At 47.9% G+C, this 11,738-nt stretch overlaps 1 protein-coding gene across 1 annotated transcript; it reads right to left on the reverse strand.

Annotated features, from left to right (window-relative positions):
• Positions 1–1,360: 1,360 nt before the first annotated feature.
• Positions 1,361–10,609, reverse strand: LOC137798596 (mitogen-activated protein kinase kinase kinase 7-like). The gene is made up of 14 exons (XM_068595464.1): positions 10,215–10,609; positions 9,672–9,782; positions 8,998–9,063; positions 8,035–8,080; positions 7,724–7,862; positions 6,956–7,080; positions 6,685–6,813; positions 6,297–6,427; positions 5,943–6,027; positions 5,721–5,836; positions 5,143–5,281; positions 4,624–4,685; positions 3,743–3,858; positions 1,361–2,485 (listed from the first exon to the last, which is right to left on the reverse strand). Exons 1-14 carry the CDS (start codon positions 10,278–10,280, stop codon positions 2,314–2,316), a joined length of 1,503 nt encoding a protein of 500 aa, XP_068451565.1. The 5' UTR covers positions 10,281–10,609; the 3' UTR covers positions 1,361–2,313.
• Between the last annotated feature and the right edge of the window lie 1,129 nt (positions 10,610–11,738).

Below are 11,738 nucleotides of genomic sequence, written 5' to 3' on the forward strand. Positions count from 1 at the left end.
TACACAAAGCTAAAGCGACTTAAAGCTAAAGCTACTCAAAGCTAAAGCTACGCAAAGCTAAAGCTACGCAAAGCTAAAGCTACGCAAAGCTAAAGCTATGCAAAGCTAAAGCTACGCAAACCTGAAGCTACGCAAAGCTAAAGCTACGCAAAGCTGAAGCTACGCAAAGCTAAAGCTACGCAAACCTGAAGCTACGCAAACCTGAAGCTACGCAAAGCTTAAGCTACGCAAAGCTGAAGCTACGCAAAGCTAAGCTACGTGTGTTCCAGGTGAGGAGTGCACATGCTGCACCGCTGTGTGATCAGACTGGAGAGCTGTGCAGGTTCTCTCCTCGTCTCAGGATCCCTGCAAGAGATGAGGAGCAACAGAACAGGTAGAGGAGGTGAAGAAGTGTGTTTATTCATTATTATTTATATGCATGCCCCAAGAATCTGTCAGGCAAACGAGGCCATATCACCCAAAATAACTCAGCCCAACACACACACACACACACACACACACACACACACACACACACACACACACCTTGACATCACAGGACTTTAACTCTTTGACGGTGTTCTTGTCGCGTGTATTTACAGACATGTGACGTCACGTCTTCTGTCACATGACGCCACGTCTTCTGTCACATGACGCCACGTCTTCTGTCACATGACGTCACGTCTTCTGTCACATGACGCCACGTCTTCTGTCACATGACGCCACGTCTTCTGTCACATGACGCCACGTCTTCTGTCACATCTCCTGTCACATGACGCCACGTCTTCTGTCACACGACATCACGTCGTGTCACATGACGCCACGTCTTGTGTCACATGACGCCACGTCTTGTGTCACATGACGCCACGTCTTCTGTCACATGACGTCACGTCCACTGGGGAAGTTAAGTCCTGTAACAATGTATTTATTTTAAGCCAAACCATAATTTATTTTTTCTGTTTCGCTGATTAGACCTGATCACATTGATTAATAATGCACTGACCCACTGGAATGTATATTAACAGGACATAACATTTACATCTCTAACCAAAATATAACAATAATGATAATATTCAGTGGAGATCAGGACTCAGTACGTTTTATGTCAATGTGAGATATAGTTTCTATATTTCTCTTAAACATTCTGGACCAACAGTGGCACGAGATGAAAGGTCAAAAGGTCACCAACAGACACTACACCCACTGAATATCTCCAGCGCAGCCCGTCCTCCTCCTCACAATGTTGTGCTGTTGTCAGAGTGAGAGTTGACCCCATGATGGGGATGCTTTCTCCTGCTGGTTGTGAGCTCGAGGTGCTGAATGACTGAGGGACGTGAGCAACAGGAGCCGAGTCAATGAAGACGAACAAAATACTACAAACTTTGTGTTTACTGTCTGAAAGCATATAAATGCAGTCTGTACATTTCATAATCACAGGAGACATGTTTTATAAAATAAACTGAGATGAAACAAATGAACTGTTCAAGAACAATCCGTCTGCAGAGATGCGTTAGAAACGAGCATCCATCCCAGAGGAAGCCGCCGTCACAGCACCCACCGACCAAAGTGACACGACAACGCTCCTTTGACCCAAACAAGTGCAGTGCAGAATAACGTCAATATAGTTCTGTGAAATATAACTGTGTGCAGAAGGAAACGGGAACTAAAGAAAGGAGAAAGTAAACAGAAAGAGACGCCTGCAGCGTCATCATTACAGTTATTTACATTTCAAACATGGGCTTCACAGAGCTCCTCTGGTGACGTCTGCTGTTCACAGTAAAATGCTTTCCAATGACTCGGCCTCACTGCCAGAGCCTCTTCTCAGAAGGGGATATAGGGAATATATATAAAAATGTAAGAATTTACAAATTACAATCGTAGTTACTTTTAAACAACTCCAAAAAAAAAAAAAAGTAAAATACTGTATAATAAAACTCTGTGGCAGAAAAACAAAAAGGTCCATTTCAGGTGGAGTCCATGTGAAGCTCCTTGGTCCCTCCATCACGACTGGTGCAGCATCCTGACATGAACACTGCTGTGCTTCACCTCCTGACCCGGGAACTAAAGCTGCTCTTTAATCTAACTGAAATCATGTGTGCTGGAACCCAAAATGTTTGCTTTGGTGACAAAAAACATCGTGTCGACAGCCTGGAGGCTGGTGTGACTCTTTGGCACTGATGGGAAATGTTTGCGGTTCAAACCGGGTCCGATCCGGGTTCCTCCGGCACCTGGTTTGGCCCTGAGCCACGTGTGAACCCCTTGCCCTCCTTTGAGGTCCGTCCATGGAGTGATTCCTCTCATCCGGTGCAGGAAGAGCCGGTGGGGCGCCGGGTCCTAGCTGTGGTTCTGGTTCTGAGTCTTGATCAGGCTCAGCTTGCTCCTCAGGCCCTGGCAGTCAGCGGACAGGCTGCTGTTGTCCTCCAGCAGCTTGTCGTGCTCCTGGATGAGCCGAGACGAGGTCTGCTGCTCCCTCTGGTCCTGCTCCAGCTCACACATGAGCTCCTCTCTGGGGACCAGGAGCAAAGTTACTGTCTGGACCGCCGGAACCGACCACGCACCAGACACAACGGCAACCCGGCCATCACGCATCACACATCACACTGTCACCCTTAAAGATCACACTGTCACCTTAAAGATCACACTGTCACCCTTAATATCACACTGTCACCCTTAAGATCACACTGTCACCTTTAAGATCACACTGTCACCTTAAAGATCACACTGTCACCTTAAAGATCACACTGTCACCTTTAAGATCACACTGTCACCTTTAAGATCACACTGTCACCTTTAAGATCACACTGTCACCCTTAAGATCACACTGTCACCTTAAAGATCACACTGTCACCTTAAAGATCACACTGTCACCTTAAAGATCACACTGTCACCTTAAAGATCACACTGTCACCTTAAAGATCACACTGTCACCTTTAAGATCACACTGTCACCTTTAAGATCACACTGTCACACAGGAACAAAACAACAACGACAATCGTTATCGGCTATTGTTCATCGACGATCGTCAACCGATATTGCTGTGAATGGAATCGGGGGATTGGTTAGCTTAGATTAGCTTAGCATAAAGACAGGACACAGGAGGAAACGGCTCGTTTGGCGAACACCTAAAAGATGAATGAACCCATCCACCACAAACGGAAATGTAAATACCACGTGTCGTTTTTTGGGGGGGCGGAGCCATCTGCCGGTTTTAGCTTCCAGTCTTTAAGCTAGGCTAGGCTAACAACGTCCTGTCTCCAGATCTGTACTACATCTTCTCATCTCACTCTTGGAAAGAAAATGAATAAGCCTACTTTCCAAAACTAGTTGGACTGTTCCTTTAAATGCAGAATGACTTTCCAGAGCAGCCGGTGGCAGGAGACGACCTTCAAGATGTCTCGTGTATTTCAGAACGGCGAATTCCTGCTCATTTAATCCAAACTGGGTCATACTTGAATCTGCCCTGATCTCATTGCCCAGGTGTTCGGTTGTTTCCAGCACGTTGCTGTGGACTCGCAGGTCACCTGTTATGTTCTGTTTACCTGGACAGTTTGGGTGTAGTACTACGGTGTGGACAGCGGCTGTGTGGTCACCGTGTTTCACTGTCTGAGTGATCAGACACTGAGTGAAACAGATGATCGCAGCTCATACATGCTACATGCTACATGCTACCATCTCCACTCTGGACCGTATGCAGTTACTAAAACATCCCTCTGAAGCTGCATAGAGTTCATGCACAGACGACAGCAGACTACATGTGACTCACTTCCTCCGAGCGAGGTCAGCGATCTCTGACTGGATTTTCAGGTAGTCCTGAGCCATCCGGATGTGCTGCTCGAACACGGCCATGGACTCTTTGGAGTTGGGACACGGAGCCAGAGGCTGCGGGACAGACACAAGACCATCAGGGCCAAGACGTACAAGCAACTTCTACATCACACAGAGCAACTTGTACATCACACAGAGCAACTTCTACATCACACAGAGCAACTTGTACATCACACAGAGCAACTTGTACATCACACAGAGCAACTTGTACATCACACAGAGCAACTTGTACATCACACAGAGCAACTTCTACATCACACAGAGCAAATTCTACATCACACAGAGCAAATTCTACATCACACAGAGCAAATTCTACATCACACAGAGCAACTTCTACACCACACAGAGCAACTTCTACATCACACAGAGCAACTTCTACACCACACAGAGCAACTTCTACACCACACAGAGCAACTTCTCCATCACAGAGACAGATTCTCCACCACACAGCCTGTATGAATGCTTAGTGAAGCGAAAACAAGTTATATGGATTAACTCGGCCCAGCGTGCTCACACTGAGTGTAACACATCCACCTGCTCCTATCAAACTATCAACATGCATTTAACGCTGCTGTGTGTGTGTGTGTGTGTGTGTGTGTGTGTGTGTGTGTGTGCGTGTGTGTGTGTGTGTGTGTTGACATCTAGTTTAGAGATTTTTCTAGATTTGGAGACATCTAGTGGTGAAGGTGTAGATTGTTAATCCTAACAGGCAACAATCAAACAATGAGGAAATAGTATTACTGCTAAGAGTTGTAGTCGCACGATAACGAAGAGGAAAGGTTTTCACCTGATAAACACAAAAACATATTTACAACTTACCTGTAACTGGTGATCGAGTTTCAGGTAGGCGATGGGAATGGAGCTGTCCAAACCATTGGTAGCTAAGGGACACACACACACACACACACACACACACACATCAGAAAGCACGAACGCTGGTGGGCTGCACTGTAATGCCCCCTACTGGTGCCATGTGGGCTGAGCTTTGGCTCCTGATGAGCTCAACCCGGTGAAGTGGGACTCAACGAGAACATTAACCAGAATGAATGAACGCTGGAGCTCCAGGTAAACATTGCAGGTGTGTCTTATGTGCGTCTCAGTTAGACGATGGTTTACTTTAGTCTTAATCAGCGTCTCCATGTCCATGGAGGTCTGATTCAGTCCACCGATGCTGAATCAGACCTCCTGGTCATACTTTGCCATGAAGAATATGAAGTGATGCAAACATATGCTCACATGACGTTTACCTCAAGTTACTATGAGGCTTCAGCAGCTTCTAAAGCAAACAGTACAATGCTGCATAATGAACAGCTGTTCACCATCAGCTGCTGTCCTCACCTGTGGGACTGAGGGTCATCCTCAGCTCTGATTGGCCGGTGGTGGTTATAGGGCTGGTGCAGGGGGTGGGGCTCTGTGAGCGTCCCGGTTGACTGTCCACACTGGACACCTTGGACGGACCGGTACGCAGCGTGGCTGTCTGAGGGGGTTGAAGAGGTCGGCATCAGAAACGTCAGGTGGGACAGACACAGAGTGATCCTGTACGATCAGAGTGATCCTGTATGATCAGCGTGATCCTGTATGATCAGCGTGATCCTGTACGATCAGAGTGATCCTGTATAATCAGAGTGATCCTGTACGATCAGAGTGATCTCATATGATCAGAGTGATCCTGTATGATCAGTGTGATTCTGAATGATCAGAGTGATCCTGTATGATCAGCGTGATCCTGTACGATCAGAGTGATCCTGAACGATCAGCGTGATTCTGAATGATCAGAGTGATCCTGTATGATCAGAGTGATTCTGAATGATCAGAGTGATCCTGTACGATCAGTGTGATTCTGAATGATCAGAGTGATCCTGTACGATCAGAGTGATCTCATATGATCAGAGTGATCCTGTACAATCAGTGTTCACCTTTGAGGGTTTGAACTGGAGAGGAAACTTGGCCTCGAAGCTTTTCAGGGTCTCTTCCCTGCGCTCCGTGTTGTCGTCGCTCCGGTTGCTGCTGATGGTGTAGTCTGCATACGAGCCTGCACACACACACACACACACACACACACACACACACACATTTAAAACACTTTCTCATCGTTTCCAGCCGTCGACTGGACACGTCATCGGGGAGCCGATAGTCACCTGTGCTCGTGGCCGAGGAAGAGCCGCTCCTGTTGGGTGAGGACTGATGGGGGAGCTTGAGGGGCTCGTCGGAGCCTGGGAAGTACTGCAGGATCACAACACACAGCGCTTTTCAACAGAGTGAGACCGCCTCATTTAAAGGGACAGTTCCAACATGTTTCACTCTTTCATTGCCACAGCGAGAGATGAGACCATCAGGTGTGTGTGGTAAGTACAGAGCTGAGGGCAGTTTCAGGAGGTCACATCCCTTCTTTACCTGGCTAGTATTAATATTATTATTAATATGTACACCTGTAAAGCCAAACCATGTGTCTTACACAACAACAGCTGTAACAGTAGGTGTTGGGGCGGTACCTTCATGAGATGGCTCATGGTGTTCTTCACCTCCTCCATGGACGGCCTCTGGCTGGGTTCTTTGTCCCAGCAGCGGGTCATCAGACTCTCGATGGGCTCCGGCAGGTCTTTGATGAGAGGAGGCCGTGTACCTGCGTAACAGAGAACACGCGGTCAGAGGCCTGCAGTGTCCAAATGTGACGAGCTTCACCGACACAACGTGGGTCCGGATGCAAAAGTGTCTCTCGCGTAGTAAACTACATCTTTGACTTTCCTCTCTGAGCAGATTTTGGACTTGTGAACCAAAATAAAGAGCTCAACGATGCACAGAACACGTCAGTTTATACAAGAGAAGAATCGATGCTGCAGAGTCAAAGAACACAACATGTGTCGCTGGTGGAGGAGTCACCTCTGTGGACGGCCCACATGATACAAAAAGCAGAGCCGCCGATCTCGTCGAAGGGCTTCTTGCGCGTGATGACCTCCCACAGGATGATGCCCCAACTGAACACGTCGCACTTCTCACTGTAGTTGCTGCCTGAGACACACACACACACACACACACACGTCTAGCTGTGAGATGAATATATATATATATATATATTTTTAAATATAAAATAAGTTCCGATCCAGACACAGACTGTGGAAACTGAGTTGTTTCCTGAGGCAGGTCTCCTCACCTTCAAACACCTCCGGTGCCATCCAGGCGGCGCTGCCCTTGTTGTTGGTCATGTAGGTCTGAATATCACACGCTGTTCCAAAGTCACATATCTTCAGCACGGTGCCGCGAGCCACCAGCAGCAGACTGGAACAGCCGTGAGGACGATGCGTTACACACACTTCCACGAAACATATCGGTTTCATAGAAAACCGTCGCAGGCATTTGATCATAAAATAAAAGGTTTGAGAGCCGCAGACCCCCAAAAGGACAAATCAACACAATAATTCATTAAATAAAGGACTTTCTTTCTGCTCAAACTGGAGGCAACACATCAGAGTTTCATTTTCACATCAATCAAAAATGGAGGTTAAACCTCGAGGGGAGTTTTCCTATTACAGCAAAGCATGTGTGTTTATATATATTTTCTAGCCGTAGAGGCCATACATACATCTTGTGTGTATAGCTGTCATCGGCATTTCCACTCATGCCCCTGGCCGTGCAGGCCCGACGACATGAACCAATCAGCGACTGTTTAACGCACTGGACTGCGGCTCATGTTTCACAAGTCAACTCCTGAGCCACAATTACCCAGAAGCCCTTTTCCTACAGCGTCGTCAGATGGCGGCCCCGGGCCCAGGAAGGAAATCAGTCATCTTTCACTAACGGGGACGCAGTGGAAGAGGACTATCAAGTTGTCACAAAGCTCTCTAAGGCTTCTCCTGCCTCGCCGCCGTGTTCGGACCAGAGACTCTGACCTGAACGTCAGTCTGCGCATGAAGAGACTCACTTTGGTGGCTTGAGGTCCCGGTGGATCAGGGCCTTTGGCTTCATGGAGTGCAGATAGGCGACTCCCTGGGCACACTGCAGACACCAGCTCATGGCGTGCGACGCCGTGTAGTGGGCCTGCGGGTCGGCGCTGTGCAGGACTTCGATCGGGAGACAAGCACAGGACGAGACCACAATACATTAGAATTCACAAGTGAAGGCATTATTAAAACAGGGAAACCTTGAGTGAGCTCCAGAAGAAATGAAACAATACAACCGGTACTGTAACATGTCAGTGAATCAAGAATATTTCACGGCTGTAACAGGACTTACGGTTGTATAAAGAGCCACACTCTGCATACTCCATGACCAGGCAGACCTGAGAACACACACCACATTAGCTTAGCATGAGTGACGCGCCAGTGAGGCTCGTCTGTAACTTCCTGTAAGCCGAGCGGTTCCCTCTGTGGAGGGACGAACACGCCCATGAAGATCTGCTCAGCTCTGAAACTAAAACACACGACTATGTTTCACTTTTAATAATCTCACTACTTTCTGCATGCGGAGGAAGCAGTCTATTAACGCAGCGGTTAGCCAGCAGTGTGTCCAGCGGCGCTATCGACGCTACGGAGTGGACGTCTGGAGTCCTGGTTTGTGGCTCTGAGGAGGGCGATGGACACAAACCGGAAAACCTTCCTCTTCTTATGAATACTTATTTTGTTCTGCACAAATATCGTGAAGTTCACCAAGAAACTGTCAAGGAACAAAAGTATAAACTCTGCAGTACGACAGAGACTTCAGCCAGCAGCAGCGCTACGAGTGAGAGAACAACGACATCGAGAGGGAACAAGAGAGACGTGCGCCGACTACACTTCCTGATCTATAATCCAGCACTTTGATTTAGTAAGAGTTTGTTTTCAAGTAAATTTGATGTGAGAGCCAGAACAAGACCTGCAGCGACTAAGTTTGAGTTTATAAAGGATGACCATAGAGGTAGATCTTAAGCATCACGCACTACCCTTTATTGTTATTAAAGACTACTATAATACTCTGTGGTATTTTACATAACTCAGAAACCCATCTACTTCCTGTTAACACCGGCACCCGCATGCCCGGTGTTCGTGACTCATGAGTCATTTTCAGATGCGCTTGTATGAAGAGGTCGTTTCCATGTAAAAACCCTGGTTTTTACACGTGTGGATGTAGCCTGAAATGCTCTTGAGTGTATTCATAAAGCGTCATGTCCTTCACCCAGCATCACAAGAGGGATGAGCTATTAGCGCCTTGTGTACTCACTGGATTGTTACAGGAGCCATACAGCTTCACAATGTTGGGGTGATTCACCCTGGACAGCTGGCGGAGCTGCACACAAAGAAAAAATACTGATTACCACGAATACGTTCAATTCTGTGGGTCTATGTGCATCACACACTGAACATGTGTCATGGAGGTTGTCATTTAAAGGTTTCCACAGTAGACACATCATCATCATTTTGCCCTCCACATATTAATACCTTTGTTGTATGAAAACAATAGGTAACATACATCTGCCTAAAATGTCCAGTACAGAAAGTCACAGTAACAAACTATTCATAAGTTGAATAAGTTGATCAAGTGGTTCCTGAGCTCGATGCAGATTGTATACATAACAATGGTGTTTTACAAAGATACAGTTATTGTATGGCTGCTTTGTTCAGAGACATTTCACTTTTGACAACTTTGGCTTTTTGGAAAATGGTGTTTCCATAATGCTCAAACTCCTGCCTTACATGTAGGACTCATGTCGGTCTGAGCCCACGAAGATTTCTTTAGCCGACTAGTCTGATGTGTTTGTGCGTTTCACGCTGACCGGCCTGTCCATTCAATGCAATAACAGAGAGTGCACCCATCACAGAGTCTCTGGTTCAATGCCCCACCCAGCAGCTCCGGCCAATCAGGCCTCGGCCCGCAGCACCGCAGCGGCTCTGTACCTCAACCAGGAACGCGTTCCTCTCGTTCTCGCTCTCGATGGTCTTGATGGCGACGTCTTGTCCTTTCCACACGGCCTTGAAGACGACTCCAAACGTGCCTCTGCCCACAGCCTGCGGACAAGGCAACGTGACAGCTCAGGACACAGCGTTAACCCACCGCAGGTCCATGGTGCACCGACGCTGCGCTCACTCCTCTCCTAAAAGCAGTCCCTGTACTGACACGACCAGCGCACACACATGAGTGTTAACATGTTTACGACTAAAATAACCTTTAACACTAAAAGAGAAGCAGCGGAGGCCTCGCGGTGCTTGTTCCAGCGCTTCCAGGTTCACGGTAGCTGCCGCTGCCGCGACCCCCAATGGGCGCCACCGCCTCCGTGTGTCCCGGTGGAGGACCGGGGACGGTGGACGTTACCGTTACTGTCCGTCCTCGACCTCGATACAAACAACACGCCTGCCGCACCCGGAACACCCTCCTGTCCTATGAAGCAAGAGCTAACGTGAATGCCCTCTCCGGAGCCCGTTGTCGGTCAGTAAGTTTACCGCTTCAACTTGGATGTCTTCATACTGGATGTCTTCAAACAGACAGACGGCTGACGTCTCCACCATGACCGCAGCAGCAGGGCGGGACTCTCCTCAACGCGAGCCGGCGATGCCGGAGTTCAAACCCGGAGCTCGTCTTGTGGTTATCGGGATAAAAAGGAGGAAAAAAAGAAAAGAGGAGACGTGTGTTGGCTCCTGTTGCTGTGAATACAGGAAGTGGGCACCAGCAGGCAGCGGCTCGCGGCAGCGACGTTGCCTAATGAAACATCTGCGGGCCGGGCGCTCGTGAACGTCCCTCCGCACCGTGAGGGGGAAAACACGAGCGGAAACACGTTTCTGACCCGCTGAACACGAAGTATGCCGAGTTCACACTAAGGAGCACGATGTGTTTGAGCTCTGCGGCCCGTGGGGTCAGTGATTCGTTTTAAAATGAGGTAGAAGTCTTTTCATCAACGCGCCCCGCTGAAGCGCAGTCTTGAATGCAGCTTTGTTTTGTTTCTGCGCGCACGAGAGCCGCCACAAGGGGCGGCAAACAATATTTCCATAGCTAATAAACACACAAACACAAACACACACGTATATACACGTTTGGCTTCTTACACACGCGTAACCGATGTATTTATTCATATGTAATCACACAGTTCCGAGTGAACATCAGACATTATCCTGCAGCTTCCCCCTTGAAGAAGCACTGGGGGGCGGAGCCTATACGACTACGTCATCGTCGTGTTGGGTTCAGTGGAAACTTGTTTGGGTCACGTGAGTGCGCGCTGTTTGGGCTCAGCAGCGCCAAACCAAACACGCAGCTGCGTCTCGAACAGCTTCCGGTTGGGTCGGCCCGTCCTGCAGCTCAGCAGCGGCCCCGCACGTCTTCTGTCCGGCCTGCATCCCAGAGCCAGAGTTGTGTCTGGCGCATCTTTTACAAACAAATCAAGAGACACTCCATATGGGTTTACAGCAATGGCGAAATGTCTACAGTATTATTGCTTTTAACATCCCTGTTCTACCACAGTTTAAGTCTAATTTAAAGAAAGAAAAGAACATGATAAAGAAGAAAACTCAGTGTAGATCGTTGTCCCACTTTTGCTGACATCAGAAATGTCACATTTTGAACAGACATAATTAGCACTATTGAATATCTCCATTCAATCTAAGAGTCTGAACAGTGCATACAACAATACAAAACTCACTTTGGACAGATTTGGACAATTTGGAAACACTGATTCCTCGGGAAAAAGCAACTTGAACTTCTGAGGTCTCTGAATAGAAATGTCACGCTGTTATGTAAATGGTCCCAGATAAAGGAACGTGTGTGTTGAGAGCCAGTTTCAACTAAAGAGGCCATTCAACTGAAAGGCCACATTCTCAACACAGAGTTGGATACATGCCGCCTTGAAGATGGATCAGTGTTACACCATCTACACACCAGACGTCACAGTCCTCCACGTTGTAATCTGAGTTTCTCTATTCGGTGTTTTCGGTTGCTGGGCCGCATGGGAGTCCTCCCTTTTAAACTGTTTGCCC

This window comes from Clinocottus analis, unplaced genomic scaffold (genome assembly GCF_023055335.1).
Source record: "Clinocottus analis isolate CAN_PGR_092001 unplaced genomic scaffold, fCliAna1.0.p SCAF_30, whole genome shotgun sequence".
In the NCBI taxonomy this organism is placed as follows: domain Eukaryota; kingdom Metazoa; phylum Chordata; class Actinopteri; order Perciformes; family Cottidae; genus Clinocottus; species Clinocottus analis.

Excerpts from the sequence above, each read along its gene's own strand:
- LOC137798596 (XM_068595464.1), bottom strand. The coding sequence starts at position 10,280 with ATGGTGGAGACGTCAGCCGTCTGTCTGTTTGAAGACATCCAGTATGAA. Across the intron at positions 7,081-7,723 it reads CGGGACCTCAAGCCACCAAA|TCTGCTGCTGGTGGCTCGCG; the intron begins GTGAGTCTCTTC and ends CGGCTGTTCCAG. Across the intron at positions 6,814-6,955 it reads GGCACCGGAGGTGTTTGAAG|GCAGCAACTACAGTGAGAAG; the intron begins GTGAGGAGACCT and ends TGTGTGTCTCAG.